Source organism: Fukomys damarensis, unplaced genomic scaffold, assembly GCF_012274545.1.
Source record: "Fukomys damarensis isolate Sample0158 unplaced genomic scaffold, DMR_v1.0_HiC HiC_scaffold_29, whole genome shotgun sequence".
NCBI classification, from domain to species: domain Eukaryota; kingdom Metazoa; phylum Chordata; class Mammalia; order Rodentia; family Bathyergidae; genus Fukomys; species Fukomys damarensis.
Window position 1 is genome coordinate 29,763,277 of NW_022900941.1, and position 23,654 is coordinate 29,786,930.

At 35.8% G+C, this 23,654-nt stretch overlaps 1 protein-coding gene across 2 annotated transcripts in view; it reads left to right on the plus strand.

Moving 5' to 3' along the window:
* Mbd5 (methyl-CpG binding domain protein 5) overlaps window positions 1-23,654 on the plus strand; it is a 137,248-nt gene that overhangs the window by 92,926 nt on the left and 20,668 nt on the right. The window contains exons 6-9 of one of the 2 annotated variants that reach the window (XM_019207043.2): window positions 1,544-3,679; window positions 15,864-16,886; window positions 18,501-18,709; window positions 22,087-23,295. In XM_019207043.2, coding sequence (XP_019062588.1) covers window positions 1,544-3,679; window positions 15,864-16,886; window positions 18,501-18,709; window positions 22,087-23,295 — 4,577 coding nt within the window. The remainder of the gene's footprint in view (window positions 1-1,543; window positions 3,680-15,863; window positions 16,887-18,500; window positions 18,710-22,086; window positions 23,296-23,654) is intronic. The other variant, XM_019207044.2, reaches the window with a different exon arrangement.

Here is a 23,654-nt window from a genome sequence, read left to right on the forward strand (position 1 = left end):
TAAGCTTCATTTGAATTTATCTACTGCTTTCTGTTGTTTTCAGCATTTTGTGGTTATATCCCAAAACAACTCTTATCAAAGAACTTCTACCATGCTAGAATCAGAAAGCCCACATTTCCAAAGGAAAATGTGTTCACTGTTTTCCCTTACCTCTCAAGTACACCCTGCTTTAGGTCTCAAAGTAAGCATGGCAGACATATAGTATGAATAATACCACTTTTGTCTCCTGTGCCTTAATAGAACCATTGGTATTTTCTTACGGAGCCTGGCTAGAGTTTAGGATCCCTTTCAACCAGAACACAGCACTCTAAGAGGCCACCACAAATTGATGGGAATTGGCATATGAAATGAATTTTCTTTCCCATCTCTGGTTTAGAAGGCACAACTTCATAAAATAGTTAAGGATCCTTTGGGGCTAAAAAACTTAATCCTCAAATTCTGACATGACAGAGTGAAAATTCTGTGTGATGAGCCAGGTTGCTTTTGTTGCCTGTATTCTGTCTGATCTCCAAAAGAACTAAAGCTACTCCAAAAAGTCAGAGAGGGAGAAATGCACTCACGTGAAAAGAGAATACTCAATTGGAAACCAGTGCTGAAGGTTTAGCACTCTGACTAAATTTTACATGAGAATTCTAGCATAATAAAAGAACTGAAATCTTTTACCTAAGTTGATTGACTAAAAACTGTTTTTACAATAATGATTAATTAAGAGCAATGAAAATACAGTGTTACAAACATGATATGAAACTAAGCATGACTGCAGTATCATTGTGTTTATATTTGTCATCACTGTCATTAAAAGATTTGGAATCCTATTCACTTAATTCACAAAAATTCAGTTTTGATCTCACAGTGAAAATGTTGGGATAAGGATATATTTCTACATCTGTCTTTAGAAGTTTTCAATAAAATAACCGAAACATTTATAGGGTAACAAAATTTCTTACATGAATGGAAATTCATTTAAATCACAAGGAAATATTATGCCACACAGATTATAATTTTCCTTTATAACTATGTGTTCTCAAAAAATCTCAAGTCCAATAAGATATTAATTTCACTATTTTACACCGGAGCTGTCGATTTATTTATTTATTTGTTTGTTTGTTTATTTATTTATCGTTACCAGGAATCAAACTTGGGACCTTATGCTTACCAGGCAGGTGGTGGCACCACTGAGCTAAGTCCCCGGCCCTATCAATCTTGATTTTGCATGTTCTAAATATTATTAGAATGACCAGTACGTCAGCATGCAAGGAGTTAAGTGCCCATGCTCTCTCAATAAATAGAAAGTGAACAAGCATATTGAGAACTTTTATTGAGAACCTTTGGTCTGTTAAGAGAGAATAATGTACATGTTTTAATCAAAGTTTATTATAGCTTGTAGAACTTTTTTAATTTCATAGAATCACAACTTTTGTTTGCAGATTTGTACTCCAGATACTTTTCTATCTTCTCCTTCCTGGTTTCATCCTCTTCTTTCCTCCCTGACGAAACAAAAGAATTGAGACAAGTAACAGAATTCTTTTTCTCTTTCACTCAGATGCAACTCCAGTAGTACCTTCACGGGCAGCAACTCCAAGATCAGTAAGAAATAAGTCTCATGAAGGAATTACAAATTCTGTAATGCCTGAATGTAAGAATCCTTTCAAGTTAATGATTGGATCATCCAATGCCATGGGAAGACTGTACGTACAAGAACTGCCTGGAAGCCAGCAACAAGAACTCCACCCTGTCTATCCCCGGCAGAGATTGGGCAGCAGTGAACATGGACAGAAATCTCCATTCCGTGGCAGCCTTGGAGGTCTGCCCAGCCCAGCATCATCAGGTTCCCAGATTTATGGAGATGGCTCAATCTCTCCGAGGACTGACCCACTTGGAAGCCCAGATGTTTTCACAAGAAATAATCCTGGTTTTCATGGCGCTCCCAATTCTAGTCCTATTCACCTGAATAGGACTCCTCTTTCTCCACCTTCAGTAATGCTACATGGTTCTCCTGTACAGTCATCCTGTGCAATGGCTGGAAGGACTAATATACCTCTTTCCCCAACCTTGACTACAAAGAGTCCAGTAATGAAAAAACCAATGTGTAATTTTTCAACTAATATGGAAATGCCACGAGCAATGTTCCACCACAAACCACCCCAAGGTCCACCTCCCCCTCCTCCACCTTCTTGTGCTCTTCAGAAAAAGCCATTAACATCTGAGAAAGATCCACTTGGCATTCTTGACCCTATTCCTAGTAAACCGGTGAATCAGAACCCTGTTATCATTAATCCAACCAGTTTCCATTCAAATGTCCACTCTCAGGTACCTGTGATGAATGTAAGCATGCCTCCTGCTGTTGTTCCTTTGCCAAGTAATCTCCCTTTGCCAACCATAAAACCTGGTCACATGAATCATGGGAGTCATGTACAAAGAGTTCAGCATTCAGCTTCAACCTCCCTGTCCCCTTCTCCAGTGACATCCCCAGTGCACATGATGGGGACTGGAATTGGAAGGATTGAGGCATCGCCCCAAAGATCACGCTCATCTTCCACATCATCAGATCATGGAAATTTCATGATGCCACCTGTAGGACCCCAGGCCACCTGTAGCGGTATTAAGGTTCCACCCAGGTCACCACGGTCAACAATAGGGTCCCCAAGGCCATCAATGCCATCAAGCCCTTCTACCAAGTCCGATGGACATCATCAATACAAGGATATCCCTAACCCATTAATTGCTGGAATGAGTAATGTACTAAATACTCCAAGCAGTGCAGCTTTTCCTAGTGCATCTGCCGGAAGTGCTTCTGTAAAGGGTCAGCCTGGTTTGCTGGGAATGCCTTTAAATCAGATCTTGAACCAGCACAATGCTGCCTCCTTTCCAGCAAGTAGTTTACTCTCAGCAGCAGCCAAAGCACAGCTAGCAAATCAAAACAAACTTGCTGGTAACAACAGTAGCAGCAGTAGCAATTCTGGAGCTGTTGCCGGCAGTGGTAACACTGAAGGACATAGCACTTTAAACACCATGTTCCCTCCTACTGCCAACATGCTTCTTCCAACAGGTGAAGGGCAAAGTGGTCGAGCAGCACTAAGAGATAAGTTGATGTCTCAGCAAAAAGACTCATTACGGAAAAGGAAACAGCCACCCACCACAGTGTTGAGTTTGCTCAGACAGTCTCAAATGGATAGTTCTGCAGTTCCTAAACCTGGACCTGACTTGCTAAGGAAGCAGAGTCAGGGTTCATTTCCCATCAGTTCAATGTCTCAGTTACTACAGTCTATGAGTTGTCAAAGCTCTCACTTGAGTAGCAATAGTACCCCAGGTTGCGGGGGCTCAAATACTGCTTTGCCTTGCTCTGCTAACCAGCTGCATTTTACAGATCCCAATATGAACTCCAGTGTTCTGCAGAATTCACTGACACAGAACATACCTTTAAGAGGGGAAGCCGTGCACTGCCACAATGCAAACACTAACTTTGTTCACAATAGCAGCCCAATCCCTAACCACCATCTTGCAGGTTTAATAAATCAGATTCAGGCTAGCGGGAACTGTGGGATGCTCAGTCAGTCGGGCATGGCTTTAGGAAATTCATTACATCCCAATCCACCTCAGTCAAGAATTTCAACGTCCTCCACTCCAGTGATACCAAACAGCATTGTTAGCAGCTATAATCAAACAAGTTCTGAAGCAGGTATGGTTTTATTAGAAAAAAGTACCCAAAGGTACTAAATTTTTTTACGTTTTTTTAAAAAAACATTTGTACCAAAATATTTATTATGATAAGAAATGACCCTTTCCCCATTCTCTTCCTTTCTTTAGTATTTATAATTTTATCTACAGAGCGCTAAACATTTGTCTTGGAGAGAATAACAGCTAAGGGAAGTGAGTCCATGTGTTTCCGTTATCTGTTGTCAATCTGTGTCATTTTGAATACTGTTCAACTTTCATTTGGTTTAATAACCATTGGACTATAAACTGCAAAAGAAGCCATAGAAGGCAGGGTTTCCTGGTTATGAGACATGTCCTTGGCCTATGCCAATACAAAAGCCGTTTCCTTAGCTTTGTTTGTATTCAGGTAAATGAAACTCATCTTGGAAAATCCAAAAAGGCAAAGACATATGGGATATTATTTTTCTTGCTGCTGAACAGAAGAAATAGGTTGATGGATAGGAAAAGGTAACTAGAAGTTGTGTGAAATAGGAAGCTGTCTTCTAAAGTGTTTTCTTATCCTAGTTTGCTATCCTTTATTATTCTTTCTTTGAGAAAATTCAAAAGTGAATATTGGCTACTTCCTTTTTAAAAAAACAGAAGTAATGATTCAAGTTTTCTAATAAAAAAGGCTTGAAAACCTGATTTCCAGAATTTTTGATCTTGAAAACGTTTTAAATTCTCTTATAGAACTAAGCCAGTATTTTTATCATTGACATTGAGGTTTGAATCCAAATTTAATGTAAAATGTATGCACTATTAGTGAAGGAGACAATTTTATTTAAAAGTAGACACATTAGCAAAAGAAACGTGCGCAATAGAGTCCTCCAAAATTGTTTCACAACTGTACTGAAGCACTAAAGAGGTAAAGTCATTGAGACGTCAGAATATTTGACTGTGAAAACATTAGAAAAAATGTTCTCAATGTACCCAAAAAACCAACACTAATGATATCAGATTTGTGAGAAATGACAGGGAAGAAATGAAAGACAACTGCAGAGACATTATAATTCATATTTGAAAAGAGTGGGCTTAAGAAACAGATTGCTACTGGAAATGAGAAAACGTCTGGGACCTTAACTAATAAGCTGTTGTGTAGATAATGTATAGACTGTATTATGCCACCATACTGGAAAAGCGTGATCTATGTGTCTGTGCTGTAGTCAAATCAAGTATTTTTCTTCTACTTTTGCCATCTTACATCTGCCATCCTTCACAACTTGTTATGTGTTATGTTTTGATGTCAGTATTTAATGAACAACTGTCCAATGACCCTTTATGTTAAAAAGAATTCAAGGTTTAAAAGATATGTGAAATGATTAGTTTAAAGGACTTCACAAAATTTTCTTTTTCATGTGTTTAACATGAATTTACTCCATTTATTTACTCCATAAATAACTTTCAGCCTTTTGCTGAACAGTATTCCTTTTTAGTTTATTTCACACAAATAAAATTTAATCTTGTATATTTAGAGGATTGAAGTTACATGAAGTCCATAACTGTTTCAAGATATATCATATTTATTGAGCACATTTTCAATCATTTTTGAGGAGACATTCTAGTCTCATTATATTATATACTTTTGATATTCCTTACCTCAATTTACTTAATTTCAGGTCTAAAGTCCTATGTGCAAAGTGTATGTATTTTATTAAGAATGTATTTTTAATGCATCTGTAGTGTAAAAGACCAACATTTATTTATATTCTTGTTTCTTTTAAGTGTCAGGTTTAAACTTACTTTATATCATCTTGGTCACTTATTTTTTTTGTTCCATGTATCTGATAAAACATCTGACCTGGAATGCTAGTGCTGGAGGTGTCAAAGCACATGTTAAAAATTTGTTAATGGAAGAAATGTATTAGTTGAAAGGAACAAGAATAATGTCTACTAATGAGATGTGACCAATCATGTGTAAGCTAATAGGAATCATATGCCTTATAAAAATCTGGGTCAGTAAGAGTTTTTAAAATATTAAACCTAGTAAAATTTAGTACTAATTAATGTACATAGTTTGATGTACAACTGGTGTGAAAGTGGATTGATTTACTAATTAACATAACTCTGATGAGCTAAATATTGAGGTCTTTAATGCCATGATTCTCTTTGCTGTGTAGTATATCATGTATGAATGTACTATCATAATTGCCTCGCCTAAATATCTGTTCCGCTGACATTTATTCATTCCTCAAATAATCATTGAGCGCTGAGGCTGGGCATTCAGGATGAGACAACAGATTACAGTCAAAGTTAACTCTCGTGAGAATTTTGCTATTCTTAACATATGAGTAAGACATTAGAAAAATAATTACATTTTTATTCTTAAAATTTTGCCTATTGTTATCATGTGTACTTATCATGAGTACCTATTTTGTGCCAAGGGGGTTACCTACATTATTTATAATCTGTGCAGTTTTCCAAAGTATAAGATATTACTCTTAATTTACAGACAAAGAAACTGAGCCTCATAGAACTTAGCTGTCCAGGATCATATGTAGCTGAATCAGTATTTGAACATAGTTCAGCTGATTCTAAAATCTATTTTCTTTCCAGCTGCTTCAGTTCTTCATCTGAAACATTTAGTATTGAAAAATATTGTTTTCCATTTCAAAACTTTAAAAATGTTTAATAGATAATGAATTAAAGCACATTAATGCAAGTTAGAAGCCACATTTGTAAATTCTTGATATCCTTTCACACAAAAGCAGTTATTTTGGCCTTCTCTTTGGACTCTGATTGTATAGCATCTAATGATTAGAATATTTTCTATCAATGAAGATGAAATGTTCAAAACACCATAAAACTGCCCCTTATTTGTGAGTCACATGCACTAACCTTATCACCTCACTCAGACAAGAATAGGTTTCCTAGTGGGTCGTGTGTCAGTCGACCTTTGAACGAGATGACTGCAGATGCCACTCATGATATTCCAAGCATGGCAACATGGTAAGGGAGAAAGAGACCCATGGGTAACTCGATCCAACTCCACTCTATGGTAACAGAGCCTAGAAGCAACTCAGGTGACCTCCTGCCCACTCCAGTGCCTTCCTGCACTCTCACGGCAGTTCAAAAATATTACATTATGATACTAAGATAAGAAATGACTTCCTGTGAAAATGCTTGATATAACTAGTAATTTATTTTTAAAACTTCTTTTAAAGAGACTTTTTCTATCTTAAAAATCTCAAATATTGCTTTATAGACCTAGAGTGTATTCTATATGCGTTCACATTGAAAATATACTACAACTCCAGTACACAAATCAGAGGCAAATACTGTGCCAAAATCAGATAAAAGAAACAAAAGATTTGGAAGATCTAAAACTTAAGACTATATGGGCCTTTATTCATTTTATTGGGGGCTTTCAAATTCCTTTTCACAAATGCTTCTTAATACTCTGTATTATAACATATACAGATTTCTGCTAGCTTTCTTAATATCAAGTTACAGATGAAACAATACTTCCTTGTAGTAGACTTACAGTAGGATATTTTGTGATGTGCCTCAAATTATAAAACAGTACTCTGTCGATCTGGCAACCAAACCCAAAGTTCCTAACTCGCAGTCCAGATACTCAGATAGCTGAACATAGATAACTCCTGAAATTAGTAGTGTACATTTAAAACGCTCAATTTTTAAAGAGGGACAAAATTCATCACTTACATGGATCCAGCACATGTCCTATGACATTCCGGTTCAGGGAGGAATCCAAAACAGGTGCCCTTGACTGGGAAACTTCAACAGGCCATTGTTTCCTGGGCCTCCCATTACTGCACACCTGCTTACCACGCAACAGAAATGCCTGTGCGCATAATCCAGGCCTCTGCAGAGGACTCTTCCCCCTCAGCATCCACACAACTGTCCCTCGCCTGACCCTGTGGTTTTCCACTATTTTCAAAGAAGAAAAAAGATTTAGGTTATTCTGCTAACATGCTTAATAACAACCTTCCCTTCTCCCAAAATGATAGTCATTAAATATAACCTTTTCACTTTAAAGTGTGTTTTATATTCTATTTTTTTCTAATAAAAAACATTCATTTAACTATTCTAAGCACATGAAAATATAACCTTCTGAGGGGACAGAGTTTGAGTTTGTGACAAAAGAGAAAATAATTCAACTTTATTTGCCTTAATTCTTAAATATATACTTTGACTAATAATATAAATAAAACTATGAATAAATATATGTTCATGATTATTTATAAGTATATTTTTAAACTATGCAAAAGAAAGTGTTTTCTTTCAGCACAAAATGCATTGACTGAAACTCAGGACAGTTTTTGAAATGGTAGGTATAAGACCGTTAAACAGTGAGCCATGAAAGTATGCTTTGGGTAAAAGACTACCAGGTAATGAGTTCAGAGATTTTGTTTGTGTAGATTTTTTTTTTTTTTTTAGTTTGGTTTTTGGTCGAATGTATTTTATTTATTCCCAAAACATGCCAGTAAAGCAAAAAAAGCAGAAGTCATCATCCCCTACAATTCCTAGATGAGGCTACAAGTGCAGAAAGATTAAGGGATGGAAATGCTCAAGGGCAGTTGTACTGTGGGTATGGAAGTTCGTGACTGAATAATAGTTACTGTTGAAAGCATTTTTACTCAAAATTTTAAATGCCTAGATTTTATTCCTTTTGATCTGCAAGGCTTATAGATTAAAAATTGCCCTCTGCTCTTGTTAACAAACAAATTATATTAAATTCTGGATTGTATGATTTTTTTTTAAAATCTATGTCTATTCTTTTAAATTTTTGCAAAACGAGCCATTTTTCTTTGCTGTAAGATATTTGTACTTCACATAATGTTTTGCATTTTAAGGTTTCCTAACATGAGGGTTTACATATTCCAGGTTTAATGTTTCCTTGTGTACAAAAGAAGAGTTAAAATGTTTGACTTTAGACATTGAGTCTGTGTAATCAAAAGTGATAACAGAACTCAGAGTGGATATGTTTGCTGAATCAATGATCTATTTTGTACGTTTGAAGAAATAAATTGTCCCAGTGTGTAAATTGGGAGATTTTATTCTATTGCAACACTAAGCTCACTTATAAAGCCACTAGAAGTCTTTCCATTCTCTAGGAGATACCTAAGCTATTTACTGAAATCAAGTAGTCAGAAAATACTTGAGCAGTTTCAATAGGTACCCAGATTCTAGGAAGTAATGTCAACGCTACGAAAGTTCGACCCATAAAAAATAATGCTACAAAATAGTCCTGTGTGTCATCAAAAAGGATTTATTTCCACTTGCATGTAATACTAAATGAGGCAAATCTTAATTTGAATTATTATAAATAGTTACATTCTAGGAACATGACAATAACACCAGCCAAAGTTATTTTCAAACTATTATACTTCTTGCAAATTAAAAGTAACAATTCACCTTTTTATGGAACTAGACAACAGAAGTCTGGAGCAGTTGATGAGGCACTCCAGGTGTTGGAAAAAGTCCAGAGAAGCTGAGTATCTATTCAAGACCCATGGCGCAAGTGTAAGAGAGGGCCCTCATCCCAGTGAAGCTCCAGCGTCACACAACTCCCCAGGGACACCTTTCGCACTGTAGTCTAAAATAAACTCCCTGGAACACAATGCCACAGACCATTTCCCCAGAAGTTGATCGATTCAGAGATATGATCCTAAGTAGTATTTTGTTAACTTCCCACAGTAAGAAATTATTATCCACTAGACAAATTTTAATGTGTAACAAGTTTTATGAAAATATTATGTAAGATGTACTTTGATATTTTTAATCCCATTCTATCATATCTTAGTCTTTTTTCCCTTTTTTAGTAACAGTCATAACACACTGAAATGATTTTAGCACCCACTAAGAGATCATGACCCACCACTTATAAAAAACAGAAATTCTACAAAATAATACCCTCAATAGAAAATGTTCCTTCTATTTTCTATATAATTTCTCAAAAAATAATGGTGTGGCATACTAAAATGATTTTGCAGCCTGCCAATATGTTTCAATACTGTTTTAAAGTATTCACAGGGTGATTAAGCATTTATTGAATATGTAGGATGTGCTAAGTACTGTTTTAATTGTTTGGTTTTGGTTTTGGTACTGGGGATCAAATTCAGGTCCTTACACTTGAGAGGCAGGTGGTAGAACCACCGAGCTAAATCCCCAGCCCGGCACTGTTGTAGACTACAGTAAAATAGAACAGAGTCAAGTGCTACAAAGTTGACTGTATTTACTAAAAATAGCACTTTCTCTGCTTATTAAACAAAAGAAAATTTTCAAATGGAGTGCTGATGAACAATTTTGGTGATTGCACATACATACTTAGAAAACCTTTCTCAATTCGTGGTTCTTCACGGTATGAGCAAAATTAATAAAAAGAGACAATTTTTTAAAACTTGAGTGATCAGGCATTTTAAAATTAACTACAACCGTTTTCAGCGTAATTCTATGTCAAGAAACAATATTGGGGCCAGGGGTTCAGCTCAGTGGCACCGCGCCTGCCTCACAAGTGCAAGGTCCTGAGTTCGATCCCCAGTACTGGAAAAAAGAAAGCAAGAAAGAAAAGAAACAGAATATTATTGGACACACACGCAAATTGCCTTCCTGATTTCATTAGCACCACAAGCCTGACCTCCTTGACCCAGTCATAACTATGCAGATGTCTTATTCTAAGATGTATGCTACAGCCATGCCAAATTGCCTTTCCCAGTTTTGAGCAGAGAGCGTTTCCTAAGGTACTGCCATTGCTACCTTCCCCATCTTCTCTGCCTTCTCTAGTATTTGGTTTTGGGTCTCTTCTTCCATTCCTTGTAAAGAACGAAATAGTATCCAGTCCTTAAGTCTTTCTATACCTTATAAAACAATGCTAGGACTTTATATCAGAATCCCAAACACAATGATAGGGTTTGATATACTTTTGTTAATACACATTACCGCGCATTATAACTAAAGCTTGAGAATACAATCTCATTGGAAGATCAAGACTTCTCATAAAAGTCATCCCTCAGTTTATTATGATGATGATTAAAAATCAGTCCTTTAAATACAGAACAGAAAAATTCACTTTCAATGGAATTAAAAGGTGAATTATACTTATTAGACTCACTAGTCCATCATATTTTCTCCTATCTCTAGAAGCATTTCTTTTTATTCAGCATTGCCATTGACCCTGTTTACAATGGAAGTATACTTCCAAAGCAAATGGCAATTTTAGAAGTAAAAATACCTTCTATATGACTCATTTCTTGAGTTCATGAATTTTATGGATGAAAATCAGTTCTTGGACTTACTAGTTTAGAAATAGTTTCTTAGCATAGTCTATAATCAACATTAAGATATAGAACAAAGTAGTAACATTTTAAAATATTTAATTGATCTGCTTGATATGAGCTTTGTGCTCTTTTTTTTTCTGTACATATTTAAGAGTCGAGCATCTAAGAGTTTGGCACATTTTGAACAATTGCTTTCTCAGGGAATGCTTATGACCAGGAGAAAAAGAAACCTAAAGAGGTAGACGTTACCTCATTTTGAAAATCATTTCTAAAATTGGAACAAGTAAACATTCTCAAGAATTAAATTAATAATGTTAGAAAATAGGTGTTTTAAAAACTAAAATTTTTACTGATGGGTATTGCTGTGTACACATAGAGGGGTATAAATTGTGTGTATCTGGAAATCTACCCTGTGAGACAGCTTCCATTGTTTCCTCATGAGACTAGACTGTGTTGATTGCTGGGTATCTAGGAATGTGACCCAGCCCCTGCCAAGTTAGTTTGAGTAGATTTTAGTTTTCCCTCCTACTTTTTTTGTTGCTGCTTTTTTGAGACAGAGTCTTTCTATGTAGTTCGGGTTGTCCTTGAATTCACTATGTAGCCCAGGCTGCCCTGGAACTTGCAGCAATTCTCCTGTCCCAGCCTCCCAAGTGCTGGGATCCCTTCTACTTTTAAAAACAACATAGACAATGAGAAGAAAAAAACATTGGCAGTTCATGGTGGCTGGTGCAAAATAATCATTTTTTTTTCTACTTAAAGGATTTTGACTTAGTAACTTGTTCCAGAATTCCAGCTGCCTTTTGGTTATATAACTGCTGAGTATTTAATGGATAATTTACTTTTTAAGAAATCCTTAGCAACTGCCCCTTTCATTAAACATATAACATCTTAGTTACAAGACAAACTTAACTAAAAACATCTCCATGTGCTTCAACAAACCAGAAGGATTTTATACAGAACTATGAAATAAATTCACCATATAGTGTCTACCCAAGATTAAGTGGTCCAGAAATAAACTATCTCCAAATTTCCATCCAGGTATAAAAATTCATACAAATTCAGGTTCCTCTTTAATGACCCTCAAGCATTAATGAATGACTTCAAGAACTAAGGGTACTTTGGGTGGGTCTGTCCCTCTGTAAGATGATTCTAACTTCTTGGAGTACCTGGGAGACCTCTAAGATAACTTACCTTCTATTTGTCTCCTTGCCAGTGTTCCTTTTCTCCTGGCACTGGACCAATACACTAGAAAGTCAGTTTTCATTTTCTGTACATACATGCCCACACATAGTATCAAATTAATTTCTAGAAGTTGAGTGCAAGTTTTATGGTTTTAATAGGTTCATTCAACCAACAAATATTTTCTGAATGCCATCCATGTGTCAGAGGCTGTGTTAGCTCTTCAAATACAAGAAAAATAAGAAATGAATCTTGCCTTTAATAGTTTAAAAAGATTACTTTAGCTTTCTTCACCATTTATATAAAATAGCTGGTTTAACCAGGGGCAGAGGGAGCTGGGGTATGGGAAAGCCACACATATATTCAGTCATGTTACTTTGTTTTGGAGAGACACAGGACTCTGTTACCTTCCATCTTCCTCATTATCTCCTTGTATTTTTAAAAAAATCATTATCCTTCTACTTAGAAGCCCTTTTTATCCTTTCATCTCTCAAATCCAACATCAAATGTTACTACTTATGTGGTTTTCTCTGACATCTTCAGTTTTATAACTATCCCCTTGTTAAATATAACTGTAGTAGCTCTTAGCATATTGCATAATAGCTATACTAGCTAACACATGAAAAGAGCTTTAAGTTTTCCTAGTTTAAAACTCAGTAAATGTATATTTTACATAGGATAAAGAAAGACAGGAAGATCTTTCTTCATCTCTGTGCTCAAACTGGAAGTTTGTGCAGGAAAGGACAGAGTTTGTTTTTTTTAAATTTATGTCACTTTATATCCTATTGTCTAGTAAAGTATACCTGTTTGTTGATTTGTTGAAAATTAGGGAAAATAAAAAACACATCTTGATCCGCATATTTCCTTTAAAAAGCTTATGATATTCACCACTTTCCTGTTCATAAAGCAAAAATACACCCAGGGTAACTATACATTTTTATTGTAATTCCTCAAGAATATTTAGATGGAGAATTGTAAAAATAATGTTATCCCTAGATGACTACTTCTTGAATCATAAATATGAGCAAAGCATGTTGCAAGTTAAAGATGATAAAAACAATTAGTCTCTAAAGCAAATCTTTACAAAGTGTTGCTATGTATATGGTAGAGTATTGTGAAAATGTGCTTTGTTTACGGTGAGAAGACCAGAGATCTCTACATTTAAATATGACATTTTTATTAAGCAGGTAGGAAAAAAATGCCACTGATAGTGATTACTAGTAAGACTTCTACTACCTCTTTTAAAAAGATGGTTTCCAAATGCAAATAATGTACAGTACCTATGTATGGAAATAGCAGCAAGATTAAAAAAGCAATGAAATATTTAAGGTGTTGATTGTTTTGTAAAAAATCTGGATTAATATTTAAAGAATTGTATGCAATATGCCTACTTCAGCATTTGATATGTCTTCTTACCCTAATCTTTGTGAACATAGTCATTATTTCATGATAATATTTCATAAATATTTATATATTTTCAAAGAGATTTTAAAAATCTGATTCTTTAAATAAAACACTGAGAGCTTTACAAACAAAAAGGCACCAAAAATAAGAACCAAGATATATTATGTAAAGGTGCAAATTCCCAATAATGAATGTCAGCATATTTTACACCTAAAATGTAACAATAAATTTAATGAATTTTTTAAAAGGCACCATAACAAATGGGGGAAAATTACAAATCCTTGCTATGGAAATATACTGTAAGATATGTTGAAAATGCTGAATTACACTTAACTTCTGTTACCACTTACTAATGTCAGTGATAAAAATAATGCTAACTCCTTTTATTTGTGTAGACTTTTACACCTTACAAAACTTTCACTTATTACTTTTTATTCCCGCAACTTTTTACTCTCACAACTTTTTATTCTCACAACAATCATGCCAAGGATGACATTTTTTTCTGAGGAAATAATTCAGTGATAGCAATAACATAAAGATACTCATCCCTGTACTCTAATACAATGATGAAAGGTCAAAGTACACATGTCAGACTTTATCAGAATAGTTCAATAAATGTGGTGAGTCTATATACTACACTGTTAAGATATATTTACAAAGTTTGTCAAGGAAATATTGTGTTCTATTAGGTAAAAACAAGAATATAAAATTAATTGTATTACTATTGCAACTATGGAAACATTTCTGCATATTTGAATGCTGACAGTCAAATGTAAAAGCATTAAAATGTTTCGGTTTTAGATTTTTAGTGACACAGCAGACATTGTTTATTATACTATATATAAATTTATTAGTTTGAAATAAAAGTAAAAGTGTATACTTATAGTGGCAAAATGCATGTATTACCTAAAAGAATGCATCTCTTTAGGGGAAGCTCTTTAACAAAGAAAAAGTGATTGTAGTTTCCTTTTCAGTAGCATGAGCTTTTCATCTTCCCTACTCCATCCACCCCTTGAGCTCTGGATCATGAGGGGTGATTTCACAGGATAACTGCTGCCCAGGCTGCACATCAAGTGATGAATTTTCAACTGGTCTGGGTTATAGTTCATGTATTGATCTATTCTGATGTTTAGTTTTGTTTTGTTCTTTTAATTTCTCCAGATAATCCTACTGTGTGGCTTTGGTTGAGAACCACTAATACAATTATAACAACTGAGATTTTATATCTCAAAATATTAAATATTTTGAATTTTCACCCTTAATGTACGACTTCCAAGAATAAGAATGTCATTTGCATGAAGCCTGACCTAATTTAAGAAATCATAAGTAAAAAACATCATAATGACAAAGGTTATTACTTTTAGTCATTGTTTAAAAATCATGATAAAATAGAGTGCTGATGAGAGATGAACGCTGTCATTCACCACTTATAGGAATGTAAACTGTGTACTGATGTTTTCACAGGAGGGTAGTTTAACAATATGTATTCAAAGCTTTAAAAATATGTAAGCATTTTTATCCCTGGAATTGCATGTTCAAGAATTTATCCTTACAAAGCAATTGGGCAAAATGACAGACAATGTTAATAAGAATAGTTACCATATTGTGGCCTATTATAGTAAAAACTTGGAAAGTATTCATGACTGAATTATGTGTATCAATACAAGGCACTAGTAATATATATGAGTTAACAAGGAAAGACATTCACAATATATTTACTAATGAAAAAACTTATAAAATATTGGAAAGTTCTATCACTTCCTGTGATTCTGTTTATTTTCAAACATATGTATATGTACATATATATTCGCAAATGTATAGATGTACATACATCTGAGAAAGCTACACACTAAAATCTTAATAGTTATCACCATAGGTGCTTTTTATTTTCTGCTTTATACATTCGTGTACATTCTAGGTTTGTGGAAATTCTGTTTTGTTACCATTAAAAGCAGGTACTTCTTTCATAAATAAAGACCAAAAACTTTTTGAAAATATAAAATGAAGATTTGTTACTTTTATCTACCCAGCTGAATGAGCTACAACAGATCCTGCCCTCATCACTTATGCAGATGTCCAGCCACTCATATCTCTACTGGTCTCCTTGCCTGTTTGATACTCAGCAACAGTTATTTCTTACTATATCGAACTTTCAATATATTTGTTTTCAAATTAAATGAAGTTCCGTTAACAGATGTCAAATCATCTCTGATACAATTAATGCAGTTCCAGTCAATGAAGATGCCATGTAATAAATGCTGTGCATTGAAATGTATCATAATGCATTTTAGGAAGAGTCTTGCTTAATATCCATAATAACTGGATTTCTTTTTCCCCCTGTTTTAGGCAGTACAGGCCCATCCTCCTCCGTAGCCATAGCTGGCTCCAGTCATCCTGCCATCACAAAGACAACATCTGTTCTTCAGGATGGAGTCATAGTCACCACTGCAACTGGAAACCCCCTGCAGAATCAGCTGCCCATTGGGAGTGATTTTCCTTTTGTTGGCCAGGAGCACGCACTTCATTTTCCATCCAACAGCACTTCAAACAACCATCTTCCACACCCCTTGAACCCCAGCCTCCTCAGTTCTCTACCTATCTCTTTGCCAGTGAATCAACAGCATCTCCTAAACCAGAATCTATTAAATATCCTCCAGCCTTCAGCAGGAGAAGGCAAGTCTGAGATCAACTTCCACCCTTTAGGTTTTCTCAATCCAAATGTAAACACTGCTTTAGCTTTTCTCTCCAGTGACATGGATGGACAGGTATTACAGCCTGTTCACTTTCAGCTCTTAGCAGCCCTGCTTCAGAACCAAGCCCAAGCAGCTGCCATGCTCCCCCTGCCATCTCTCAATCTGACTATCTCAGATCTTTTGCAACAACAAAATACTCCTTTACCCTCATTAACACAGATGACAGCCTCACCAGACCATTTGCCAAGCAATCAGTCAGACAACAGCCGAGCTGAGACCCTTTTAACCAGCCCCTTGGGGAACCCTTTACCAAGTTTTGCAGGCAGTGACACTACTTTTAACCCCCTATTCCTCCCAGCTGTCACTGGGGCCTCAGGACTAATGGCCTTGAATCCCCAGCTGTTGGGAGGTGTCCTGAACTCAGCATCGGTCAACACTGCTAATCATCCAGAGGTTTCCATAACAACCTCCCAGGCAACCACTACCACAACCACTACATCATCAGCAGTGGCAGCACTGACTGTCTCAACACTTGGTGGGACAGCAGTGGTGTCAATGGCAGAAACATTGCTGAATATATCTAATAATGCTGGGAATGCACCTGGTCCAGCTAAACTCAACAGTAACTCTGTGGTGCCACAGCTACTTAACCCTCTACTGGGGACAGGTCTGCTTGGTAAGTTAAATTTTTTCACAAAATTTTTTAATAAGAACGTTTTTCTAATTCTATTTTCTCCTTTTTAAAAACTCCATTTTATCACACTATTTTTTAAAATTGTTTTTGTTATGTCACAGCTTGCTTAAAGAACTAAATATAACAACACCCACACACAACCATAGTTGTACAAACATGAATGACTTTTTTTCTTTCCTTTATTCTAGCAATACTAAATACCATTTTAATCTGCTTTCTCTTCTAATTCTGATGCCACCTAAACCTTACCTACCCATCATTCTCTTAAGCCAAGTAGAGTCTTATGTTCAATTAGTAAAGCACAGGTACATCTTAAAAAGAACTTATTTCAATTTTAATTGGTGTGGCATCACAGGGTTAGTATGAGCAGCTGCACTGTGGATGGAAACAGTTTCAGGAAATATTTTCCAAGCAAATCCTAAATAAACATAACTAAACTCTTTGCCAGTGAAATAAAAAGCCCTAAAAACACTCAAAACTAAAGTTATCTAATTTCAAGGAAACAGTCCCTCTAAATACTTCTAGATTTCCTCACGAAATAATTATTTTAGATCTTTGTGTCTTAAAAGTAAAGTCCTTCCTGTCCATTATCCTATGACAAACAAGTTAGAAAACAATGTCAAGTGAATTTAACTGATGGATGCAGGTAACTATAACATAAAGTATAGGGATGGTATCCATGAAGTCTAGAAATATAGACAAATATCAGTGATGGTATCATGGACATCTTCAATATGCAAAAACGTTTTACAATTATTCATTTCCACATTTTATGGACACTTTCTTTTAATGGACACTTTTATAAGATAGCAAAACTAATTTTATCAGGTCTTTAAATCATTGTTAAATAGCCTAAAAAGCATTACAGATTTATAAATTTCAAGTTACAGGACAATTTCTGTGACATTGTTCTCAGAATAATTTCAGTAATTTCAAAACAATTTTGAGTTTTAAATATAAATTTAGTTTTTAATGCTTAACTAAGATGTATACAATCCAATTAATGCTAGTAATTAATGTTATATTATTTATTTTTATGACTGAATTTTTTGCATTGTTAGCTTTCTTTATAATTTCAATTTTAGATACCTTCACTCCATCATAAAATGTTTATTTCCAAACTAAATCTCTTAGTTTATTTGGAGGTATTTACTGATGATTGTGGCTTAAGAATAAAAGTTTTTAAACAAGGCCAAATCACACCCACTCATTCTAATCATCTGGTCAATTATTTATGATTGCTAAAATACTTTAGGACAAATTTTAACCTTTGATTGTAGGTGTTCTAATAAAAATAGAGGCAAGGAATTATATAATACTGAAGCTTAATATGTAACAGTTGGTTAATGGATAGAGCAATGACTAAAAAGTCTTTACATGATATGAAATTGTTTAAAAACCTAGTTATGGAAGGTAAAACTAAATAATAAAGCTACTCATTCCTTACCACTTAGTAAGACTTTGAGAAGAACAAAGAGAAATTACCCATGTAAGTTTAGGTTTTAGTTTTTGTTTCAGAAATTCTCAGGTATGAAGATAGGCATGGGATCTCTGAAGGATCACATTGACTTACATTTTATGTTTTTCAAACTGTAGGTGATATGTCATCAATAAACAATACTTTGAATAACCATCAACTGGCTCATCTACAGTCGCTGTTAAACAACAATCAGATGTTTCCTCCAAATCAGCAACAGCAGCAGCTTCTCCAGGGGTACCAGAATCTCCAGGCCTTCCCAGGACAGCCCTCAGTCCCCTGTCCCGCTAACAGCAATCCCATGGCTTGTCTGTTTCAGAACTTTCAGGTACTCTCCTTTCTTTGCCACTTTAGTAGAAAACAATGTCTGTGTTTGTTTTGACACTTAATTTTAGGAAAGGGGTGAAAAAGGAGGTAATATACCCTTTGATAGCTATTTACTGTTATTTCTCACTGTTGAGTATTAGATATTCCAGTCTTTCCTGGGAAGGTGATTTTATTTTGTCTGAAGCAATAGTCCTTTTGGAGCTGCGAGTTTAAAACTGGATGTTTCCCCCCAAATCCTTTTGTATTTCTCATGCATTGTGATTAAGACCCACACCTTTAACTTGCCCACTGACCTCCATTCTCCAGATTTAGCTCCTAACCCCTCTCCTTCTGGCTTCAGCCACATGACCTTCTTTTAGTTCTACAAAAAGAATAAATTCCTGATAGATTAAAAAATTAGATGGAAAGACTAACATTAAACAAATGTAAGAACAAAATACAGTATTTTAAAATATATAAAATCTTAAGGTAGAGGAGATTCTTTAAGACACAAAATCAACGTCAAAAGAAAAAAGTAACAATTGAATATAAAACTTTTAAATCTCTGCATGATCGAGAATATTCTACACAAAGGTAAAAGACAATGCAAACAAGCAGAAAATATTTGCAAAATGCATACCAAATAATTGATTCCTATAATATACAAAGTTTCTGTTAGCCAAGAAAAAAAAGGAGGGACCAGGGATTTAGCTCGGTGGTGCTGCTGCCTGCCTTGTAAGCACAGGTTCTGAGTTCGATCCCAGGTACAAGAAGAAGACAAACAAGATGAAAAAGATGAAGGGGTGTGGGGGGAAAGGAGGAGGAGGAGAATTTACTAGAGAAATTACCAGTAGATATAATTGCACAATTCACAGAAAATCAAAGATAATTTATTAGTAAATATATGAGAAGAACAATTAGAAGTTACACAGATTGTGACAGTATCATGAGATTGGTAACAGCCACTGTTGACAAGGATATAAGGAAGTAGTTTCCCCCAGATTATTGTTGGTCTGTATGAATGCTTGTTCAATTCTTTTGGAGGGTAATTTGGTAGAATCAAGTTTTTAAATATACAGAATCTTTGGCCCACAACTTCGATGTCTAAATGTCTAAGGTAACATTAAAAATGTGAACACAAAATCACATCCAAAAATGTTCATTGCATCATGATTTATGGATCAGAAATTATGAACCACTTAAGAGTTCATCAGTATGGAAATATTTAAATACATTATGCTATATCTATCAACCTAGTAGCATAAAATATCAAATAGATGTATACAATCCAAATATAGGAAAATCTGTAAGACAATAAGACTCCAACACTGTAGTACTGTCAGAAAAGTACTACAGTACAATTCCATTTATTTTATTTTTTTATTAATTGAGTTTATTGGTACATTTTAGGTATACAGTACAGTTACATTCATTATTGGGACCTTGTACCTTTACATGACAGGTCTTGGTTCTCATTTTTTCCCCTTGTCCCTGCCCAATTCCATTTATATAGGAATAAAAGAAAAGAAGGAAAGATAATAATATTCATATATATATATATATATATGTATTATGTAATAATTAAGAAAGGAGGAAGAAGTTCTTAATAATATCACCAAGAATACAAGTAAAAGACCGGGGATTTAGCTCAGTAGTTCCGGAGCCTGCCTTGCAAGTGCAAGTACCCAAATCAATCCTTGGTACCAAAAAAAAAAAGAATGCAAGTAAAACAAAGATTGAAGAGGATCCACTGTACTTAGCTATTAGGACGTGACTTGGGAGTGACTTGGAAGAATGTAGTTTGGGTGGAGCGGTGATGATAGCAGGAACCATATTACAATATGTGAAGGCTGTGGATTATTCTTTTTAAAACTCACTTTGAAGAATAAAAAAAATAGAGCAATGCTCCAAGGGGAACATGAGTTTAAACACAAACTTTTAAAATATGGAATCCATTGCCAGGAGTAGTAGCACACACCTGTAATCCTAACACCCAGGAGGCTGAGACAAGAGGATCCCAGTGAGTTCAAGGCCAGCCTGAACTACATAGTAAGTTCAAGGTCATCTTGAACTACATAGTAAGACTCTTTCTCCAAAAACAAAGTATGGAAGCTAAGCACATAATTATTCTGTAAAGGAAAGAGATAAAAAATTCTAAGTGATTGAATGTAAAGAAGAAAAGAAATAGTAGATGAAGCAAAATTCCCCGAGAGAGGACTTAGAATCCAGAGTCTAAATGCAGAGGCTACCTAGCCAGAGAGCAAAAGAGGCCCCCTCTTAACCCCTGGAAGCAAGGCAAGATTTAGGACAGATATAGTTGCAGAGAAACATGTACTGTCAGGAGCAGAGAACATTAGACTGTATGAAATTATAAGAAGTCTTACCTGATGAGCTTCACTTTGTGAATTATGGTCATATACTAAGAGTATTGTGGGTAATAGTACAACAACTAGCTTGAAGAAAGCAGAGAAAGATTTGAATAGCTGTGGAGAATGAGAGCGATACCTAATTAGAAGATCACGGGATCGAAGGGAAAGCCACAAGCCCCCAGTGGAAGTTGGAAAGCATATATTTCTGTCTACAAGATACTCAGCATCCTCACTATCAATACAAATAAGACAGGCATGTGAATAACCCAAGATTTGTATTTTATCTGGTAAGTATAGACAAGGTGATAACAGGAAGGGAGAGGCTGATGTGTTGTGGAGTCCCAGGTTCTCGTTTAATATAAAGAAAAGGGGGAGTAATTACTGAGGTATATAAATCCAAAGTATCACGGGTCTGAAGCAATAATTTTTAGGTGAGTTTAGTAAAACGAAAATAACCTCAGAGAATTTTTCAAACTATATTCATCCCTCCTGTACTGAGATTCTGATATGTTCCCTAGTAGGCATTCCTCCCTCACCACTTCCCAGTTGGAAATCAATTCTACAGTGAGCCATCGTCTCTGACAGTGTGGGGATGTCTGTACTCACCAGTAGCCTTGTAAGGCTGAGGAGGAGGTGTTACTACCACATCTACAGTCTTTAAAACTATAGTGTCGTATAGGAATCTATTTTATTTTCTCTTATATTTCACTGTTAAGTCATAACCTGAAAGCATCTTGTGTTCAACTATCTCAAGTTCAATTTTTCTAGAAAATGTTGAGCAATCATTAAATTTTTTAAAACAGAAAATCTGTTGAATGAGTTCAACCAAAGAAACAGTTCCCAGATATAATGAGGAGATTTTTCATAAGGAGTGCAGTTTCATTTTTTTCATTTTTGAGTTTTGTTCTTTATGTTCCCTTTCTTGTTAGATCTATTTGTCATTTGGTAAATCTCATAGTTATGATATTTCTCTTTGAGGCCTTAAAAATTTCTCTCCCCACCCCTCTTTTACTTCTTTCTATTCCTTAAGGTGAGAATGCAAGAAGATGCAGCCCTCCTAAACAAAAGAATAAGCGCTCAACCGGGGCTGACAGCAGTTCCTGAGAATCCAAACACTACACTTCCACCTTTCCAAGATGCACCGTGTGAGTTGCAACAAAGGATCGACCCATCCCTTGGTCAGCAGGTGAAGGATGGTCTTGTTATGGGTAACCACGGTGATGCTTCCGTAGATGCCATTTACAAAGCAGTTGTAGATGCAGCCAGCAAAGGAATGCAGGTTGTCATCACCACTGCTGTCAACAGTACAACTCAGATCAGCCCTATTCCGGCTCTGAGTGCCATGAGTGCCTTCACTGCCTCAATTGGCGACCCGTTAAATCTCTCCAGTGCTGTCAGTGCGGTCATTCATGGACGGAACATGGGAGGTGTTGATCATGATGGCGGGCTGAGGAATGCAAGAGGGGCCCGGCTGTCCAAGAGTCTAGACCATGGGAAAAACTCAAACGAAGGAGATGGGTTTGAGTATTTCAAGTCAGCAAGTTTCCACACAACCAAAAAACAGTGGGATGGGGAGCAAAGCCCCAGAGGGGAGCAAAACAGGTGGAAGTATGAGGAATTCTTAGATCATCCAGGCCATATCCGTGGTAGTCCTTGTCATGAAAGGCCCAACAATGTCTCTACACTGCCATTTCTGCCTGGAGAACAGCACCCAATACTGTTACCACCAAGAAACTGTCAAGGGGATAAAATTCTGGAGGAAAATTTCAAATATAATAACTACAAAAGAACTATGATAAGTTTTAAGGAGAGACTAGAGAACACTGTGGAAAGATGTGCACACATTAATGGGAACAGACCTCGACAGAGTCGGGGATTTGGAGAGCTGCTAAGCACTGCAAAGCAAGACCTAGTCCTAGAGGAGCAGTCTCCGAGTTCCTCAAATAGTTTGGAGAGTTCTCTGGTCAAAGACTACATCCATTACAATGGAGACTTTAATGCCAAAAGCATTAATGGGTGTGTGCCCAGCCCTTCAGACGCTAAAAGCATTAGTAGTGAAGATGACCTAAGGAATCCAGATTCTCCCTCTTCAAATGAGTTGATACATTATAGACCAAGGACGTTCAATGTTGGCGACTTGGTCTGGGGCCAAATCAAAGGACTGACTTCCTGGCCTGGAAAATTGGTAAGAGAAGACGACGTTCACAATTCATGTCAACAAAGCCCCGAGGAAGGGAAGGTATACCAATCTTTATCCATTGTCAAATACTAACCTTTGTTCAGATATCAATTATTGTTTTTTGTTGTCATCACTTTGGATTCTTTGGATTTGAATTTAAGATTCTTCCTGACTCATTGAGGTCTCACAAGCTTCTGGAGCATAAAATGAAGAGGGGATGGTTATAGTCACCAAAAGGTCATATCAACAAGGGGTGAGTTACGGAGCATTTATAGATCTCACTAGGCTCAGAGTGACTAACCGAAGAACCAGATTTCCAGAATTTTGTCAACTCTGCCTTCCTTCCCTGCATTTACCTAGTTTTTTCATTCTATAAACAGAGAAGGAAGGCAAGTGTCAATGACTGTGGGGGGGGGGGG